The sequence below is a fragment of the Acipenser ruthenus genome, chromosome 3, assembly GCF_902713425.1.
Source record: "Acipenser ruthenus chromosome 3, fAciRut3.2 maternal haplotype, whole genome shotgun sequence".
In the NCBI taxonomy this organism is placed as follows: Eukaryota; Metazoa; Chordata; class Actinopteri; order Acipenseriformes; family Acipenseridae; genus Acipenser; species Acipenser ruthenus.
The window spans coordinates 35,088,547-35,110,578 of NC_081191.1; the positions used below are offsets into that span (position 1 = coordinate 35,088,547).

At 38.3% G+C, this 22,032-nt stretch overlaps 1 protein-coding gene across 5 annotated transcripts in view; it reads right to left on the reverse strand.

Moving 5' to 3' along the window:
* Positions 1 to 22,032, reverse strand: part of LOC117435601 (zinc finger protein 385D-like) — a 121,344-nt gene that overhangs the window by 62,910 nt on the left and 36,402 nt on the right. The window contains exons 1-2 of one of the 5 annotated variants that reach the window (XM_034058921.2): positions 11,721 to 11,987; positions 11,526 to 11,611 (exon numbers count right to left, since the gene is read on the reverse strand). The exons of 1 other annotated variant lie outside the window; for it this stretch is intronic. In XM_034058921.2, the coding sequence (XP_033914812.2) occupies positions 11,526 to 11,541 (16 nt within the window). In that variant the 5' untranslated portion in view covers positions 11,542 to 11,611; positions 11,721 to 11,987. Of the gene's footprint in view, positions 1 to 11,525; positions 11,612 to 11,720; positions 11,988 to 22,032 lie in introns of those variants that run through there. 3 more of the 5 variants (XM_059012829.1, XM_034058918.2, XM_059012830.1) reach the window with 3 other exon arrangements.

Sequence of the window (22,032 nt, forward strand, 5' to 3'; positions counted from 1 at the left end):
CATCATGACAAGGATGGACACATTTCTCCAACACTAATGCACAGACACCTGTCCCTGAAGCACTCCTGGAACTCATTACAGACAGTGCACGACATGCACACATGCTTGCTTGTGTACTGGTGGTGAGGACTATTATAATCCTCTTAAAGTTTCCAATGTGGATCCAGATGAGTCTGACACTACAGATGATTCAGACATAGACATGTAGCGTATGTCAAATATATTGAAAAAAGGCTAGACACACATATATATTGTCATGTTGCCCATCGTTGAGAGGGAGTCCATTGACTATTAGTGTTTTCTTAGCACCATAATGTGCAGTTGTATACCTTGCTTCTGTTATAATGAATAATCTGTGCTTTAGCATGCTTTAAGTAATGAGCTATTAATATATTTGTCAAACAAACCTTTTTTTATGACTAGAATTTGTTTTTGTCTTTTAAGATAAATTAGTAATAATTTGTGTCAAAGAAACCTTTGCATGACTAAAATGTGTTTTTGTCTTTGAAATATAAAATTGCATTGGTCATTTGGTCTTGACAACTTAAGTACATTTTTGTGGCCTTTTCACTTGCGCAAAATGTTGTTTTGACATCGTGTGGCAAAGTGGTTGCTGATTATTAACAGGTGTAGAGGTGATGCAGTGCAGGAATAAACAGACAGAGATTTGTAATCCGGTATGGAAAATAGTTGTTTTATTTTTTGTTATAATCCAGGTCTGGTGACCAAATAATAAACTCCGGTTATACACTGCGATGTGTAAAACATGGAGAACATTAACAGGGATTGCAGCCCTAAACAATAAACACAGTATCTCTCCCACAATATACAACCACGGTCACCAGTCCTCGGTGCGTGCTGTAGTGCTTGTGGTGGGTGATACAGTTTAAAGAGTGACAAAATGTGCAGTGCTGTTCCAGGTTCAGTGCTGCCCCTTAGCGACAGCTCCGGAACGTGTTAGCCGTCTATAAACACACAAGTAACAATTATAGACAAGACAAACAAAACAAACACTCACGATACTCTTAATACACAGTGCACGGTTCCTTCCGGGTCTATTTCAAAACCAAAAGCGAAGGAAAAGATTTACGATTATCCGGCCCCTTTATGCTATCACGTATGACCCCTTGGTAAACGATTGCAGCTGACTCTATTGCCTGCAGCTCCTACCTTGTTTACCTTCCGGGTCAATACGTTCCTGCAACAGAGTCTCGCCTTCTTCCAGGCTGACCGACTTCCCGACCCAGGAAATGAACTGTCAGGCCAGCCCGTCCAAAGCCTTTCCCTACTTAGCGCCCTTACAGGTCGGGAGGGAGATTTACAACCAGAACTCATTATATTTCTGTCACACATGGGTACAAAATCTTGCATTGGCATACCTTGCTACCACTTTACAACACCACATCCACCCTAGATAACCACCTAAGGGATGCTTATATCAAAATTACATAGTTTTTGCTGTACTGGGGGTGCTACATCGCGAAACATTTCTGGCCTGGTCCCCCAGACCATTAATTGAGATTGTTTAGACCAGTGGTGGGCAACTGAAATTAATGAAAGGGCCACATGTGTGGCTCTAAACAGCCCTGAGGGCCACCAGACCCAACAACACATCCAAATGCCAGAAACCAGCAATTAAAATACATAGATGAAGAAATAATCAAAATAAATTAACTGACTAAAATATAAGCAATGTTACCATTTCAATTGAATAACAAATATAATGAATAGTAATACATGTTCAGTTCCTACCATTAATGTGGCTTTTGGGAGACCATAGTTTCCACCAGCTTTTTGAAGTCAGACGTAACAAACGCATCGTACCTCAGCAGACAGATTTCCATCAGTCTGTTGCTATTTTATTTATTTATTTATTTTTTTAAATTTGGAGTAGGAAATAATTTTTCTTATTTTCTCCCCAATTTGGTAAGCACAATTACTGTTTTTGTTTCAACCCGGTCTGGCAATTCTGCACCGTCCCCTGGGAACTCCTATCCACAGTCGGCAGTGGAATAGCCTGGAGTCGAACCAGCGACCTCCAGGCTATAGCACATCCTTCAATCCACGCGGAGTGCCTTTACCGGATGTGCCACTTGGGAGCCCCCCAGTCTGTTGCTAATTTTACACTTTAATTATTCCAATGCCCTCACCACTTTTTGAAGCAGCTGGTGTGTTTGACTCTCCAACACCCTTTCCACCTACTCTTGTCACAAATGTATCCATTTTAAACCCTCTTTGCTATCGCTAACTCAGACCTTCTCTTCCCAATTTTACTGCAGCAAAATTGTCACACAAACAAATAACCATCTCCAGTCCTAGCAACAGACCTTGCAGTAATCCATTACGCGGCAGTCATTCTCATGGTGCGACTTGAGTATTAAAACGTGTACAGTTTTAAAGATAACCAATGTTTTCCTAAACATGCAATATCTTCAAGGTTTAACCTTCTTACAAAATCGTTGCTTTTTTGGTTTAATAAATTTTAATAAGTAATAAATATTTACAAAATATAGTGAAAATCTTATATTTGTGATCTCATTGTTTGACATGCTTTGTAAAATAAGCGACTGGGTAAAGGAAAGACAGTGCTTTTTTGTGTAAATGTGTGTGTTAACAAACATATTGCAGGAGCAGTGCTCATGTAGTTACGTTTTTATAATTTCTGATTACCGCTGTTCATCACATGCTCCGTGCGTTGACAAGCATGGGTTTTAAAATCATAATTAAAAGGTTTTTGTTTTTGTTTTTTGTTTTTTACAGTGGTTTGGTATAGTAAAGTTACACCATCTGAATCACATATCTAAAAAGAAACTCTGCTGCATAAGTTATGCTGGGACAAGGGCAGAAACATGTGAATTGGAGCATTTTCTTCCACTGAAAGGTTACAATGTTTCATTCCTGCTTACCATCAACAGCTTGTTTTTCTGCACAGATCTGTTCCACAGCGCTACAGAGTATGCAGCTCCAGTAGTATAAGGTAAGGCTTGGCAAAGTGTCGAGGGCCATTATTGCACCCAGCGGGCCCACGGGCCGCAGTTTGCTCACCGTTCCTTTAGACTAAGAAAGAAGATGTGGTATTCCAATTGATTTGTTGTTGCTATCGTTTTATACATTTGTAAATATATTTTGCATTGCTGCATAAAAAAATAACAGTTTAAAAAAAACTATCACACAGTAGAATTTTTATGCACATTTTTTAAAGCCAAGTTTTGATAATTGTCTTGGTCCTCCTAATGAATGGAATTAAGTATACCGAAGCTACAAACTAAAATGTTACAAATATTTAAGGTAAGCAGATTTTACTGTATATTTCTTTGGATGCTTTTGCTAAAATAGCATAACACAGTAGTTACTTTGATAATCTATATGAAGCAGAAAACCAGGTCATGTCATCAGTGAAACTCATAAAGACCTAAATCAAAACATCTGCCCACGTGCCTTATTTTGCTATACTGTAGTTTGGCCTTTGAATTTATGATTGAGTGTCTTGGTTCAGTTAGAAGTTGCAACCCGATTAGCACCTGCAAGCCACCCTTCTCAATTGAAAGAGGCTTGCTGTAAGGAAAGCAGCTAAACAAAGTAAAAGAAGGACGTCCTTTACATAGGGAGAAGCTGATTAGAGATCATGCCCCACTAAGAAAATCAATCTCAGATTCCTAATCTTTAAGGTTGCAAGGAGATACTCATCAATACAATGACGGTCCTGAAAGTCTGATTTGTATGGTGCCTTATCGACTGAATATTAAAATGGAATGTTTTGTTAAAAAGGAAAAGTTTAAATGAGACATGGTTGTTTCAAATGTCATAATTTTGTATGATGTGTGTATTCTGAGTGGTTCTTGCAATTACTCAAATACGATATATTTTTTTATTCTGTTTAACCCTGTGTTCAGGAGCGGCTGTTCAATTCTTGTTGCCAGATCAGCAAAAGTGTCTAAGAACCGACAACATCTAGCGATCTGACATTGTTTCCTTCTGTTTTGCTGGTAATACACTGCAGTGCAGTAGATGGTGCTGGTGCTTACGAATATAAAGATACTTTTAGTGATCTAACCTACATTACATACGGTATGTCTATAGCAGGAAACTAGTCCTCAAGAGCAGCCCCTGAAACTCATAATAAAAGCACCTTACCACAGAATAAAAAAACTAAAAAAATAAAGTAAAACAAAATACTTGAATATATGCATAAAATCACTCAAACATCATAAAAAGGATACATTAAAAATAAATAAGAAAATGTAACTGGTAGCTATTTACTTTTTAAAATAATTTGAGATAATTTCGCCATATCCATTTAATCTCTAACTTAAATGGCTGCTAATTGTGCAATTTACATTATACGATGCAAGGCATCCTTGTTACTTTTTGTCCTTCGTGGCTAAAATTGACTGGGTCTAATTTTGAGCTTATTGGGAACAGCTGTAAAAAAGAGGCAGATACAGGTACAAAGGGATTTACAGCATAAGAACATATACTGTACCCTTTGTATCAGAACATGTATCGTGTATGAAGTACCATGCCCACTTTATTGATCCTGAGCCATGGTGTAAGTACAGTACCTCTGTGGAGGGCATTAGTTTGCTGAAACAATATAATTTTGCAGTTAATCCCACATACTTTCACAGGCGTGAAAGAAACAAACAATTAGATGAACTTAAATGATCAAAGCTTGTGGTGTTGGCTGAAGTGGGCTGCAAAAATAAATTATCTTTATCAATCCACCCACTCATTATTCCACAGCCCAAGGCAAATGCGCCTTGGTCTTTCTCAACTAACTTCACAGCAGAAACAGTAAGAGCCTAAACTAGTTCTGAATAATACATTGCCATAATTGTATAATACATGTAGGACTCCAACTTTGGCAAATCTTGCTCTGCTTTAAATATTTATTTGTATTTGGTGAGATTCAGAAAACACAGTTAGTGCACATGTGTATTTATTTTGATTCAGGGAAATATGTAATGCTCATTTTAGAAGTATATCGAAATGATATATTTGCAATTTGATTTAGCATTAAAAACCAAACGTCCCTTCTTCAGTTTTCCAAACAGTTGGCTCTGTTACTCACACTGCTAATAAATTATATGTCATAAACCATTTACTTTATAATAGCTTAGGACAAGTTTTGTGGCACACAGACACGTTTTGTGGGTCTCAAAGGTGCCATTCAATGTTCTATGTTATTTTGGGAAAGGACTGAATTGCTGGAATGTTTGAGTAAACAAGTTATCGTCCGATGCATAGGAATTCTAGCAACAGTTTTGTTAAGAATACAGTGCAAACAAACACAATAATAACCCATTAGGTTGTTGCAGTGAATTCTTATTTTGCTGTTTTTATGAAGTGGAAACTATTAGTTTGGTAGTGCTTATCTTACTGAAGAATTCCCAAGAAATGTTATATTTATTTTTACCAAAAGCAAATATTTTTTATTCAATTTACTTTAATCTAGAAAGTAGACCAGTGTTACATAATTAGCTACATCCACAATGACTCTCAGATTTAATGAGCTCAATGATTAAATGAAAGGCAACCTTCAATGAATGACAGTATATTTAAATCAGAATGACAGTATTTTTTATACTGAGGCTGTCAGAACCACTGTGGCAGGGAATAGGGTAGCGCAGCTCAGGCAGTTTCTAATATTAACACAGCCATCTGCAAAGATGAAGCATTCTCTGTTTATGAATACTTCTAAGTAACAATGTAGGTCAACCCCCCCCAAAAAACTGAAAAGATCAAAAACAAGATTTTACATTAAAAAAAATAAAAACAAGACAAGGAATGATTCAGTTCTTCCATCTCTAAAATGACAACATTCAAAATATAAATTCAAATACCGAAGCTCCGCATTATAAGATGTAAAGTGTAGTGTTTTCGATGATTGACTGTTTGGCCCAGGATCTCGTCTTCTGGGCCGGGGGACGGAGGACCATCGACCTCCCAAAAGAGTATCCTGGGTATAACGCACAAAAATAAATAAATAATAATAAAAAAAATAATAGTGTTTTTTTGTGTTTTTTTTTTATTTTTGTCTACATATATCAGGAACTACCATTCTGGTCCAAAGGAACTGCCCTCGAAGAGGTGTGACCTCTAACGTCGGTCAGAGGTCAACCAAGGCCGGGTGGTGGAGCATCGACCAACCCAAAAGTGGATCCTGATAAAAATGCTTTATATAATGGATCTGAATCTGGATTTAAGCATTTTTAAGGTCTGAAACTGAAGTCCTAATGTACAACTGTACTGCAGACGATGTCCATCTTCCAAGCTTTTTGATCAGATATTGGTTAATGTTAACTTTTGCAAAGGTTGTAACTGCTCCGATTCTGAGGGAGTGGGCGGAGTATTGAGAAGCTGGTAAGTGAACTCTTGAAGTAGGTTCAACAGGTGGGCAGAAAACTATCGACGAGTGCCTTGTGCTTGGTTATACAAGATAAAGAGTGGTGCTAAAGAAAGAGATGGATGTCACGCTGCTAAGTATTTAGTGATCGCAGAATATGGACATAGGAGAGTTTGTTTGGTGGAACTGGATATGGTTACCCTCTTGCTTGGAGTCTGTTTTTCAAGATTGTAGGTGAGAGGTTAAGCTGTTTTGATGCAACCTTGAAGGCATAATCTGGAATTGGGAAGATGACTGATGGAGTTGCAGGTGAATTCTCCACATCTCATAAATCCAAGAAAGAACATGATAGCATGCACATCAAAATGTCCTCATAGGGTGTGAAGCAACCGTTCCTTAGAATCAATATTAATGTATGATGATGTAGTCTGATGTAGTGGGCAGGCGTTTCAAGGTTGGTGGAGGTTCTGTTTTTTGGATACCTCGGAGAAGAAGTTTTATAGAGGGTTGAGACTGGAGAGGTGGGCATGGAGATCCAGATAGATGGGTGTAAAATGAAATGCTATTCCAGTTCTGTAAAAAAGAGACCCACATCTTCAAGTCTGATAGGTTAACATGATGGTAACTAATCACTAACAGATTTAGCAATATCCCGCAAACGAGATATAAATGCTCGGCCTGGATGAATTATTCTGATGGTGTAATTTAAATAACCATAAAGATAGCAAATGCCTTTTCGTGCACGTTGAACAAATTAGAAATTTGGAAATGAGAATTTTGAGGGGATCCAGTTTTTCTTGGGGTAAGCGAGTTTCCATGGCAACAGAATCAAGAGTTGTTCCCAAGAATTCCAGGCAGGTTGAGGGGCCTAAGTTTTTCTCACCTGATAGTGGAACCCCGAATGAAGAGGTTGCTTTGAGTGTTGATATGGCCTTGATGGGGGCTGCATCAGGGATGTCTATAAGGAGATAATCATCCAGAAGATGAAGCACGAAAGTTAGTTTATGCATATTCAGAAGCATCCAGCACAACGCTTCAGACAGAGTGTCAAAAATCATTGGACTGCTGCGGCAACCAAAGGTTAGACACACTGAAAAATAAAACTTGTTTTCCCAAGAATGTTTTTTGACCTTTTACCTGGAACCAAGATGGCGGCTTGGGAATACAGGAATTTCTGCAGTAGATTTGCACATTAGTTTGAAGAGAAAATCCCTGTCTAGATTGGCCAGGATTAATACTTTAAAATGATGTAGATGATTTAAAAGTTTTGAGATGGTCCAATCTTTTAAATGCATCTCCTTTGGAATGTTCTTTGATCCCTCTTTGTTCCCTCCCGAGGGTCCGCACCTGCCATCACCTCCCAAGGGACTGCTCCTGCCCTGTCCTGCAACGCCTAGGACTGCCAAGCCTGCACTGCCTAAGGCTGCCAAGCCTGCTCTGCCTAGGGCTGCAAAGGGGATGCCTGCACGTCACAGTTCGGGGATTATTATTTATTTCTTAGCAGACGCCCTTATCCAGTTGTTACAAGATATCGCATTATTTTTACATACAATTACCCATTTATACAGTTGGGTTTTTACTGGAGCAATCTAGGTAAAGTACCTTGCTCAAAGGTACAGCAGCAGTGTCCCCACCGGGATTTGAACCCACGACCCTCTGGTCAAGAGTCCAGAGCCCTAACCACTACTCCACACTGCTGGGGATGCCTGCACATCACCGCCTGGGGATGCCTGCACAACACCGCCTGGGGATGCCTGTTCGTCATCGCACAGGGATTTGTGGTGTCCACCAGCAGCAGCAGCGCTGCTGGAAATTCTGGGTCCAGAGCCCAAGAAAAGGGAGCCGCCAGCTACAGAGAAAGGGGGGGGGGGGGTGAGGAGACCACCTCCACCTGTAGCTGTTTCACTGTCCGAGTACGCTGTGCCGCTGCTACTGCCGGAGTGTCCCACGCTGAGGGCACCACCACGGACAGGATTGCCCCTGCCGGAGGAGCCAGCCTGTTCGCTGTCAGCATGGCCACTGCCAGTGTTGTCATTGGAGGAGGGCCTCAAACCAAGGCCACCATCCATAGACCCATTCTTGCCTCTGTTCCTGGGCCAGGACTATGAATGAGACTTTTGGGACGTTGGGGCCATGTGTGCTGCACATAAGATATAGTGTTTTTATTTATGATTTAAAAGAAATGCTTTAGTATTATTATTGAATGTATTATTTTGGGATTATTTAAGAACATGGATTTGCATTAGTGTTTAGTTAAAAACACGGGGGAAAAGACGTAGGGCGAGAGCCCTACCTGTATAATCACTGTGTGGTGTACTGGGCTTTAAATGTATTGTGTGGGATTTATTTTAAACAGGTTTTGTATTTAAATGTATTATTGTTTGGTTTGGATGTGGTCAGGCAGAGGCGATGGTATCAGCTCGTCTCTGTCAGACAGCTCGTGAGAGTGCGTGGTCGGCAGCGAATTAATTAACAGAGTTGCTGTCGACCATGCAGATATTAAAAACTCATGTAGAATGGACCATTTCCAGTTTGATTAATTTATTACTAATCTGGAGATAGTCATATGTATAAAAACCTGTAGCATTTGCTGATCTGGGTAGGTGTTTAAGAGGAGGAATGTGAGCGAGCGAGAACTGAAAGAGAACAAAACAAAAGTATAAAGAGGAAAAACGCGTGCTGGAAGGACCAGCGCGGTAGTGTTACAGGATCAGTGAAGGCGACTGCCCAACCTGACCTAAGTATTGTTTTGTTTTATGCGTTTGAGACTTTGTTTTGTTTAAGCCTGTTATTTTGCTTGGTGAGCTGTGTGTTTTTGTAAAAGTGTTTTATTTATTTTTGGTTGCAATAAATATGCGCGCACCAGCGCTTTCAACTCCGCAAGTACCTGCCTCAGCATCCTGGTCTGGGGACGTCATCACCATTCAGCCCTACTGTCACACCTTGATTAATAGATTTCAAACCACAATGAAAGAAACCAGTAATGTCTTTGGGAATTCATGTAGAAGATTACAGCACTCCAATCATTATTACTACAGCATGCAGGCTGAAGTACCCTACGGTGTACAAATTACTGACAGCATTACCTGAAGAATTTCAACACACACAGAGTTGCCTTTGTTGTTAAAATGTACAATTTTACAGAGGAATATACATTTGCTGTAACTAAATCAATATTTTTCAATCAAGAAAAATACACTCTCTCAAAAAGGTAACACAGTTACACCCATTCACTACAACCATGTATTTTGTGGTAAACAAAAAATATATATTTCTGTGCAACAATAAACAAAGAAAAAAATAAGGATGTGGTGAAAGTCAGTTTATCTTTGTCCTTTTTAATTTACATGAGAATAAAGGGTAAAGATGTACTATTAATACAAGGTTCAGTGTCTATTTTGATTACGTATAGCTGTTCCATGTTGGCGGCACAATTTAAAACAGCATGAAGAAAATGATTCTGATTTCTTCCTATGCTGATATCAACAATGTCTTCACTGATTTTGATTGACAGTACATTAAGTACATTGTAAGCTACAAAAAGCCTATTGAAAGATATAGTTTTTGCTCTGTAAAAAGGACGACTGTAATTTAACCAGCCCTTTTTAATAAAATAACAGAACCAAAGTCTTCTAAAAGCTTGCTTAGCTATACTATTTAGGCTTTGTATTCAGGAACCTGCCAAGCTACAGTATTTACTAGAACACATGTTTTCACCGACTGCTGTGGTCTTGGAAGGAGTTCATTTAAAATATAACAATAGTTGTGTTCAGTTCATCAAGATGTGGCAAAAGTTCTGGATATCTAAAACAAATGCATTTCACTTGGAGTAAGACAGCTGTATATTTCTATAATAATTTGTCACTCATTGTATACAGACTGTTTCCAGTAATCAAAACATAACAATAACAGCTTATTTTGAAATGTTGACTTCAGTGACGGTTAAACAAGTGTGACGCATATCTGATTATTTCATTTTGGCCCATTCCAACCCTTGTCCATTTTTTAGGGAACACAAAAAAGTACATATCTAAAAGGACTGTGTTTTAAAATAAGTAGGCTTCCATTTAGATGTACTGTAGTTGGTTTTGTTGGTACAGTACTATATTTTCAACAGAAGTATTTTAATTCTTGGACACGTGGACTGTAATACAGTACATACTTTCAAGTCTGGTACGTATTGTAGCAGGATGAAAAATTCCCCATTAACGACCCAACCGCAAAATGAAGTCAAAATGTTACCCATGCACAGAACTGCATACAATGTAAAAGGTAATGCAATTTAGCAACAGATTAAAAGAAAAAACAACAACAACAACATTTTCCAGAATTAAAACAGTATCCAGTCAGAATATAGTGCTCGATAAGGCCCTAATGTCTCAGTTCACTTGCAAATGAAAATGCACAAAAGCAACTAAAGATTGCAGTATCTAAAACTGTTTAATGATTAACTTTTACATGACTGTAGCTTGTCTCGTTAACTTTGTTTTTGCTTCATTTTCGTCATGTGAAATTGGAGGAAGTGCTTTGTAACTGCAATTGGCATGTAAACTGATTTGGCATATGAGGAAAAAAAAAAAAGCTGTGACAGATAAACAAGTACATTGAAAACTAGTGACAGAGTCAGAAATCACATGTGACAAGTAAGTGCATTAATTTGTTACATATATATAACGGGGACTGCTTTTATTCTTAATACAAGGGCGGTAAAACGCTACTGACCAAAATCAATGTTCAATGAAAAAGGGTAAATACTTATTTATGTATTGGTGCTGATTTTTATATTTAAATTACATATTTTTAAAGGTAAAAAATCAAAAATCAATGCAAGTACTGGAAACATTATAAACAAAAACAGTAAAATGTTCTGCAATCTATACAAACCCTATATACTGAAATTCAGTGAGCACTCACTGTAAATATATCTTTATGGCAATATTAAGTCATTGTATAAAGCTGTTATTTTAATCTTTAGAAACATTATTAAAAAAAATATTAATCTGATTTAAATGATAAACAGTGCTAGTTACTACATTATGTCACACTGTCAGTTACAACCCAGTTTCAGATCATTGTCAATACAGCTTAAAACAGAAAATAGTAACGGAGGCATGCACATTTCTAAACCTGAAGCCAAGCGTTTAAAATAAACAACATATCAAAAGATGATGTTCCTTACCGAAATTAAAAGCCATTCAAATCGCACTGCAAGGATTAAATGCTTCTTCACTAGGACCTGGAACACCACACTGTCTAAGGATGAAACTGCATATACCCAAATCAGATTTTCTTTTAGATGAAAATTGAAAATGTCCTTAACAAGAAGCCAGCTCAGTTTTTCAGGCACAATCAATTCAGTGTGAGTAATACTTACCAAAATACATACTGTTCCCCATTAATCAAACAGACACAATCCCACTGTTTTCCCACTTTAGCTCCAACATGTGCTGACATGTAGAATTGGAAACTTTCATGCTACATTCTCTTTCCCAATCCATCCAACATTCAGTGTGGTCATTACAGCTCTGCAGCCAGGTTGATTATACGCTGTCTTATCCTCAACACAATCCTTGCCTGATTATCATGTACACTGGCAACATACTGTTCTGCTCTTACTGAAATCTGACTCCTCCTTGTGATGTTCTTTTTGTGCTTGTGACATCAGTGCTGTAAGAACACGATGTATTCCAGCAGTGTGCTTCCAAAGTGTTCTGCCTGTGCCTTCATTAAATAGATGACTTCAGTCGTATTTAAATGACACCCAAGCTCTTTTAATGCTCATTGTGGTTTGCATCTTTGTATTACCGAACTGTAAGATAGAGAGGTGATCCTCACAGCTTGTCTATAATATTATAAAACAAAGGCACCCCCTGTCTCTTTCAGTTTCCATTTATTTATCTATTGACTGGACTGTACATATGTTGACTGTTATGCTAAATTAAGTATATACATGCAGCAACTCTTTGGAAGCATAGCGACTAGAACAATGCAATGATGTCTTTATTGATTACAAACCTGTTTTTTTTTTTTTTAAATAAGGCACATTGATGTGTATTTGATCCCTAACCTTAGTTGAGCATACTTTCCATCTAGCTGCAAAGCCGCTATGGTTGATGATTTGCCTTCAGCAGCTGTTTTTAATGAATTTTGAATTCTCACATTCCTTCTATCTTCTGAGCCTACATTAAGTACATACGTTTATTCCATATCTAAAACCAGCCAATCTTCAATTTCCCTTGGCCCTGTTCCACTGACAAAAGTCACTAAATGTGTTTTTTAACCTTAACTCAGAAGTGTCTGTTCTGGAAAAGTGCATTATTTGTCACCATGAATACCATTTCATCGCGTGGGTACCCAGAGGAACTCTGCAGTGCTACATGTGAATGCAGCTGGACAAACTTAATTAATCTTGCTGTCACTTCAGCAATGCTTTTCATTAGTTACTGTACTATCTGATCAACTGGCTTTGTCCGTATCTGGAAAACCTTTTAACTGCTCTGTGGAAAGTCCTACATGTGATTTGAACAGAGAAAACAAGCTTTCACCTTTGATGTTAAAAACCTAAAATAAACTCTGCAATAGATTTTCATTTATGTTTTGTAAAGATCTGATAACTCAGAAATAATACCTCTGCAGAGATCATCAAACTATAAAACTGCGGAACAGATAGCAAGGTTTTCATTTACTCACTAGCAAGTCCTCTCAAGGTCAAGTACTGCGCAAAAAATGACCCTGTCAAGCCCATTCCCCCACTCTTCATATCTGAATAATACAGCAGTTGTGTTTTTATCACATTAAGCTACATTTCAATTATGGTCCTACATGCAATAGAAATGTCTCAAGTGTATCTTATTGTACATTACTGTATCCTAATAGCAAGATTCAGATCAGTTTCAATAGCATTTAAAATTGTAATTAAAAGAGAGGCGTGACTGCTCAAGCTCTGAGTTGGTGTGGATGCCAGTCTGTGATTAGAAAGCCGTGAGATTGTGCTTTTTCAAACATAGTAATAAATAATCATCACAAATAAATAAATACAATATTATCAATAGAAATTGATTCTGCTATTCATGTGTTATCTATGAGTTATGTTCCTGATGCTTCTTTTCAGCACGCTGATAGATGTGACTTTAGCATCTGAGAGGCGCACACTTTACAAGTGACACTTTTTACACTTTTAAACACGCATGTATTTAATGACGTATAAGTCGTCTTTTTTTTTTTTTAGCTTTTTGCTAAATTAATAATTTTAACTCATCTAGTTTTCTCATTAACTTGTTATAACTATAAAATAAATTGAATTCAACAGTTTTGAGCTGGACATCCTTTTCAGGACCTTGGACAGATCACTTGAGGGCTGTTACCCAAAGCCTTTGATTGGCATTGGGAACTATGCCTATAGTGTGTTTGAATTAATAGAATTACAGATTTGTCATGCAGATGACATCCCTGAAACATAGTTTATTGATGCAGTACATCGGTAATATCACATACTAATGATACACTTTACCAATAGTAAATAGAGAACATTCAAAGAGGAGGTTAAATGTCTAAGAGACACAAATGGCAAAATCATAGATGAAGAAAAAAAATAACAAATATATTAAATGATTACTTTTCACAGGTTTTTACAAAGGAGGACATGGACAACATGCCCGACATGTCAACCTGTTCCTATCCAATTTTAAATAACTTTAGCATAACAGGGGCAGAAGTGTTAAAGGGACTAGGAGCTCTTAAAATAAACAAATCCCCTGGGCCAGATGAGATCCTCCCAATAGTACTCAAAGAAATGAAAGAAGGTATTTACAAACCGCTAACCAAGATCATGCAACAGTCTCTTGACACAGGGGTTGTACCGACAGACTGGAAAATCAGACCAGAACTCTGCTGCCCGCCTGGTGTTCTCTCTGCCTCGCTTCGCCCACGCTACTCCACTACTCCGCTCGCTCCACTGGCTTCCGATCACCGCTCGCATCCAGTTCAAGACTCTTGTACTAGCCTACAGATGCCTTGACCAGACTGCACCCAGCTACCTCCAGACCCTCATCTCTCCCTACACCCCCACTCGACCTCTCCGCTCCGCCTGCACTAGAAGACTAGCTCTACCTCCGCTACGCTCCCCTGCCTCCAGAGCCCGCTCCTTCTCCACCCTTGCTCCGCAGTGGTGGAATGACCTTCCTACAGATGTCAGGACTGCCCAGTCCTTGACCACATTCCGGCGCCTCCTTAAGACTCACCTCTTCAAACAGCACCTGTAGAACTCATCTGTTTGTATCCTGGGACACTATCACCCTTCATGTAAATGTGCTTTATTTTGCTCTTATCTGCCCCCTATTTTATTGCATTTAATCCTGTACTTCAGAATACTGTAATCTGCCAAGTGTTTAACCTGTAGTACTTTGTATTTAATCATATCCTGATGTAACTATCAGTATTATCTGCTGTATTATTGAATTGTGGTTTGTCACACTTGTACTTTGCTTGAACAAAAGTTATTGTATTTCTTGCTCTTATTGTATTACTTGTATTGTAAGACTTGAAATGTATTTGATTACGACTGTAAGTCACCCTGGATAAGGGCGTCTGCTAAGAAATAAATAATAATAATAATAATAATAATAAAATAGCAAACGTAATACCGATCCACAAAAAGGGAGACAAAACCGAACCAGGTAACTACAGACCAATAAGCCTGACTTCTATTATATGTAAACTTATGGAAACTATAAGAAGATCCAAAATGGAAAATTACCTTTATGGTAACAATATCCTGGGAGAAAGTCAGCATGGTTTTAGGAAAGGGAGATTGTGTCTAACTAACCTGCTTGACTTTTTTGAGGATGCAACATTGACAGTGGATAATTGCAAAGCATACAACATGGTTTATTTAGATTTCCAGAAAGTTTTTGACAAAGTAGCGCATAAAAGATTAATTCTCAAACTGAACGCAGTAGGGATTCAAGGAAATGCATGCACATGGATTAGGGAGTGGTTAACATGTAGAAAACAGAAAGTACTGATTAGAGGAGAAGCCTCAAAATGGAGCGAGGTAACCAGTGGTGTACCACAGGGATCAGTATTAGGTCCTCTGCTATTCCTAATCTACATTAATGATTTAGATTCTGGTATAGTAAGCAAACTTGTTAAATTTGCAGATTACACAAAAATAGGAGGAGTGGCAAACACTGTTGCAGCAGCAAAGGTCATTCAAAATGATCTAGACAGCATTCAGAACTGGGCAGACACATGGCAAATTACATTTAATAGAGAAAAGTGTAAGGTACTGCAGCAGGCAATAAAAATGTGCATTATAAATATCATATGGGAGATACTGAAATTGAAGAAGGAGTCTATAAAAAAGACCTAGGAGTCTATGTTGACTCAGAAATGTCTTTGTCTGTCTAGCTATAAAAAAGGCCAACAAGATGCTCAGATATATTGTGAGAAGTGTTGAATTTAAATCAAGGGAAGTAATGTTAAAACTCTACAATGCATTAGTAAGACCTCACCTAGAATATTGTGCTCAGTTCTGGTCACCTCGTTACAAAAAGGATATTGCTGCTCTAGAAAGAGTGCAAAGAAGAGCAACCAGAATTATCCCGGGTTTAAAAGGCATGTCGTATGCAGACAGGCTAAAAGAATTGAATCTATTCAGTCTTGAACAAAGAAGACTACGCGGCGATCTGATTCAAACATTCAAAATCCTAAAAGGTATAGACAATGTCAACCCAGGGGACTTCTTTGACCTGAAAAAAGAAACAAGGACCAGGGGTCACAAATGGAGATTAGATAAAGGGGCATTCAGAACAGAAAATAGGAGGCACTTTTTTACACAGGGAATTGTGAGGGTCTGGAACCAACTCCCCAGTAATGTTGTTGAAGCTGACACCCTGGGATCCTTCAAGAAGCTGCTTGATGAGATTCTGGGATCAATAAGCTACTAACAACCAAACGAGCAAGATGGGCTGAATGGCCTCCTCTCGTTTGTAAACTTTCTTATGTTCTTATGTTCTTATTTTAATTTACAGCATATCCCTTTTTAAATCCTATTGCTCAATAGAACATTAACTCAGCACTTTTAAGGAGTTCCTGGACATATTTATATGGTTCGTCATCACTGCATTTCACCCTGAACTGCATTACAATGCCCTGGAAATAAATTTCCATTTACACCCTGACACACACCCTGACACCTGATTAAAAAAAAGAAACATGTCTACAGATATATGAAATTATTATTTAACAGTGATATGCTTTGCAATATCCAGAGACACCTTTGTTATATTTTTACATGCTTGGTTAGCGCAATGAGATGCTGCATTTTAATTACTGTATGAATTAATTGTTTTCGGTCACTTTCCAAAATACTTGGCTGTTTTTATTGTCACAATAGTAGTAACTCGACAGTACACTTAAGTCATACCTTCTTTCCTTTGCTGTCTTCCACAACGAAATCCTTATAGTCATGGGCACATTTTCCTGCAGTTTTTGTGTGCAGGCATTTTTTTTACATTTCGCCACAATTTGCAATTCTGTTTTAAATCCTCTGTATCTTAACTGTAATACAGCTTAAAATTCTGTAAACAAGCCTCCATTTGGGTTTAAAGTATTCAGAACAAATCAATGACAGATATACAAGTCAGGAAGGATCGAGGGACATTGCCCAGCTACACTGGGAAAGGTAGATTGTTTTTTGTTTTTTATGTGTTAGGTTTTTGTTTTTTAAGTGGGAAAGCAGTGATGAAGTCAATGTGAATTAAGTAACCATTTCCAGTGTTTTTCCAATGTTTATTTTACACCGATTAAATTTTTTTGTATCGGTGGTGTTTTATTGGGTTTTATCGGTTAAAACTGAAAATCAGAAGCGCTAATTATATTATTATAGTCATTTATATTGGATGTATTATTGTGTATGTGTATAAATGTGTAATATGAAAGCATTTATTAAAAATAATGTAGCACCCAGTGCGCTGGCGTAGTTCAAGCAGAGGCAACAGACAGGATCCTTAACAACGGCTGCTCTTTATTAAGCTGCCCAAGCAGCACTTCTGCACATGCGCTTACAGTAGCACTAAGTGCTAGAACCAGGCAGTGACAGAGACACACACAGAAACGAGAGGGGAAGGCCATCCCTGAACGGAGACAGCCAGCTTGGGGTGGGAAACATACGGTAGGGGAGACATGGGGACACAACAGACAACAAATAAAAGGCAACCAAATAAACACATTCAATAACTCATAATTAACAAACAACAACAACAACAAGGACAGTGTGGTTTGCTTGACCGCATGGCATTCTGGGACGCCGCTGCAACAGTTCTCTGTCAGTCCTGCAGACGACAGTAGCAGGCGTGCTACAATAACATAAAAATATAAACCTGTATGCTAGGGGTACGCAGACAGTTAATAGATCTGGAAGGGGGTACGCGGCAATCAAATGTTAGGAACCACTGCTGTAGCGTAAACTTGTATTTCACCATATTCAACAACAACAACTGGAAACGTGAGCATCCTTCTTGGGCAGCATAATCAAGGGCTATGTCATATCAGATTTGTAAACAATCAATCAATCAATCTTTATTTTATATAGCGCCTTTCATAGTGGACCACCATCACAAAGCGCTTTACAAGATACAGTAACAACAAGAAAAAAAACCCAAAAAAACATGAAGTACTGTGAAATGTAAATGCAAAAAAAGATTGTATCACTGGAACTTTATCAAGAGAGTCATAGAATACAACTGTGTAACTACTATACAGAGGTGACAGTTCAAGTGCGGCTCCCGGAGAAAGGCTGGATGACGCACACTTTGCGGCTCGAACTGAAGAAAGAATAAATAAGCTAAAATAAGATAGAAAAACTAAAAATAAATACAACAACCCTGGGGTGTGTATCCGGGGATCTCTTGTACTCCCACAGACATACTCTGTGTGTTTCCCCCGTGATGCTGAGACAGCGCAGAATGGCTTGCTTTACCAGGTCGTTACTGGGTGGCTTCAGCATCTGTCATGGCCTGGTAGGCTGCCTTAGCCTCAGCCTCAGGCAGGGTCCCAGCTGGCTCTCCAAGAACTCCTTTGGCCATGACATGGTGGTAGCCAGCAGCACAAAGGGAACCAGGTAAGCTTCCGGGTCATCCTTCATTGTCATCTTTGGTGCCCTTGCCTTTGGGGCCGTCATCACGGGTCCTGCTGGTACATTGGACGGTATCGCCAGACCGACCCTCTCGATCAGTGCCATGTACTGTTCCTCTCTCCGTCTCTACTCTCACGATAACAATTACGTTCTCCTTCCGGTTAAGCGTTAATCATACAAAGGAACAGATCACCTCGCTACGTCCCCTTATGTACCATCAATCACGCCCCCTTGGTTAACGACTGCAACCGCTCCTCCAATCCGCAGCTGCCTTATCGCTTCCCTTCCAGGTTGATGACTTGGTGTACAATAGCTCTGCCCCCTTTCTAGATGGCCGAATTCCACCTAACCATGTGAATGAATTGTCTGGCCATCCAGTCCCGGGCACTTCAGGGCGTTTTCCCTTTACACAGCACCCTCACAGGTCGGGAGGGAGATTTATCACCAAGAATCATTCTGTCTCTGTCACACAGATACATTATAACAGGGTGAGGCCATTTTGACAGTAGACTGTACATGTACTATACTGTATCAGTCCTTCACTAATTCATGGTTTTCAGTATTGCATCTTCTTTATATGTAAGACGCTGCGAAAAAACAAAAAAAAGCCCTGCATTACTACAATATATGTGCTACTAATGAAATATACCAATGTAAATAATGGATGAATAATAGAACCTCACAATATTCACCGTATTAACATGAAATGTATTTTATTGGGCAATTACTTTAGTATTACTTTTACACAGCTATGGAATTCAAAAAGAAGAACCACTGAAACCAATAATTATAAAGAAAGCATGTACAACAAAATTATATTTTTAATTAAGTTTTAGTTAGTGAATACAATATATTCTACCTTTTAGTTGATGAAAGTGACAGGGAAACAGTGTAAAAAAGTATAAATAAAAGAGTATGAGTTAATGTGTTAAACAGTATCAGTATGGATGGGATTAATATCCAAAATCAGGTTCTGTATAATGGACTGATAAGAGACTTCAACAATCTGATTACCGACATGTTAACACTAGAACGACCAAGGTGGTAATTTTGACCATTTTTGGAATTTAAATTTAAATTGCGGTGCATGTGTTTAAGATACAGAGCTGTGCTTTCCTGACTTTTCCTAAATATATGTACTAATTACCCTGACAAAGAAAGAATCGCGGAGCTGCAAAAATACCTATTCTGACCAGCAGAGGTCAAACTGACCGATACATGTAAAACATATTATAACAATGAGATGTTGTGGTATTATTTGTGTTTATCAGTCGGGACTTGCAGCCATGTATTGAAGTTTGATTATATCAATCTGCATTCCTCAAGTGAGAGGCCTGTTGACATTTCTATTGTTTCAATGACCCTATTGTTTCAATGCGTAAAACAACCAATACGCAGCTTATCTGGAGCACTGAGTAGGCCTGTGTTTTTTTTTTTGGTTTGTTTCATACAAATCTTTATTTTTCACAGCATCACTGAAGTTTATTAAACCACAATTCAAATCGCAGTTTCCATATACATCTTAAATAAGCATATCGCAAAAGGCTGAAAGTATTAACAATTATTCATGTTTATGAATATAACGAAACACTGTAGTCAGATATGCCAAACATTTTCAATGAATGTAAATATTTCTAAATACTGCATTAACAAATAGTGCTATGGCAATAAGAGCAAGGGCAAACGCTAGGGCAATTGTTTTCTTAAAGAGGGTGTCAGTTGCTGCTGATTTCCTAGCCGCTTCTGACTCCCACTTTCTTCCTTGGTCAGCGCTAACAGAATTACACCAGCGCCCAGCTCAAACTCCCTTCAAATTCACAACATGTGAAGGGGACGGTGCAATCCAGCACAAATGTAAAGCACTTTGCCCTTAAGTTTGTGTTGTACCACGTTTGCTCAAAATTGGGCCCTGTCACTTCTCTTTTTCTTTTTATCCATCTTACACAGCATTGTCCCGATATTCAAAAAAATATTTGAATACGTATGATGATCCAATTGATTTTGTGCTGCTGACATAAAATCCTCATTGATCCTGTTTCCCTAGGGCTGCCTAGTAGCAGCCTAAATCAATATACTCACAGCAAAGCTCCATTTCAGCAAAGTGATGCATTCTAGCTCTTTCCCAGATTAATGTACAAAGCAATATTTACAGTGCATTCGTTTTGAATTGATGGTGAAAACAACTGAAGAACAGAACAGGATGAAAAGCAGTCTAAAAAAAGAAAACTTACCGAAGGTCTCACTGTACAATCACACTTAAAGAATAAGGTAACTACTAAAAAACATTGTGGAAATCCTGCATTCTTTAAAACAGAACATGTGTCACATCGAGAGGACTGCTAGAATTATTTCCTGCATTTTACAAGCACCCAAAACTGAAAAGGGTTGAATCACAACAACGAGCCTTTAGAAAGGGCTCTTTCATTCTGATTGGTTTTCTACATCATTAAAAGCTGCCATGCAATACAATATAGGAAACATCTACATTATGGTAAATTCAATGACAAATGTTTCAACTGGAAGCCTTTTTTAATGTCTTCAAAATTCACCACTATTGAGTGTCGAATACTTGAGGATTATACAGTATATAGCACCTTTCATGTCAAATATCCCAGTAAGTTACTTCCTCACAGAATAAAAGTAAAGAGCATGGTGGGAATGATAATACTTTTGCTTGCCTTATCTTTGCATGTGTTTTTCTAAACATTTAACACTGCATTGTTTACAAGAAACACATTGTTTTACCTTTGTTGTATCATAAGAACATAAGAACATAAGAACATAAGACAGTTTACAAACAAGAGGAGGCCATTCAGCCCATCTTGCTCGTTTGGTTGTTAAGTAGCTTATTGATCCCGGAATCTCATCAAGCAGCTTCTTGAAGGATCCCAGGGTGTCAGCTTCAACAACATTACTGGGGAGTTGGTTCCAGACCCTCACAATTCTCTGTGTAAACAAGTGCCTCCTATTTTCTGTTCTGAATGCCTCTTTATCTAATCTCCATTTGTGACCCCTGGTCCTTGTTTCTTTTTTCAGGTTGAAAAAGTCCCCTGGGTCGACATTGTCAATACCTTTTAAAATTTTGAATGCTTGAATCAGATCGCCGCGTAGTCTTCTTTGTTCAAGACTGAATAGATTCAATTCGAGGTGACCAGAACTGAACACAATATTCTAGGTGAGGTCTTACTAATGCATTGTAAAGTTTTAACATTACTTCCCTTGATTTAAATTCAATACTTCTCACAATATTTCCGAGCATCTTGTTGGCCTTTTTTATAGCTTCCCCACATTGTCTATATGAAGACATTTCTGAGTTAACATAAACTCCTAGGTCTTTTTCATAGTTCCCTTCTTCAATTTCACTATCTCCCATATGATATTTATAATGCACATTTTTATTGCCTGCATGCAATACTTTACACTTTTCTCTATTAAATTTAATTTGCCATGTGTCTGCCTAGTTCTGAATGCTGTCTAGATCATTTTGAATGACCTTTGCTGCTGCAACAGTGTTTACCACTCCTCCTATTTTTGTGTAGTCTGCAAATTT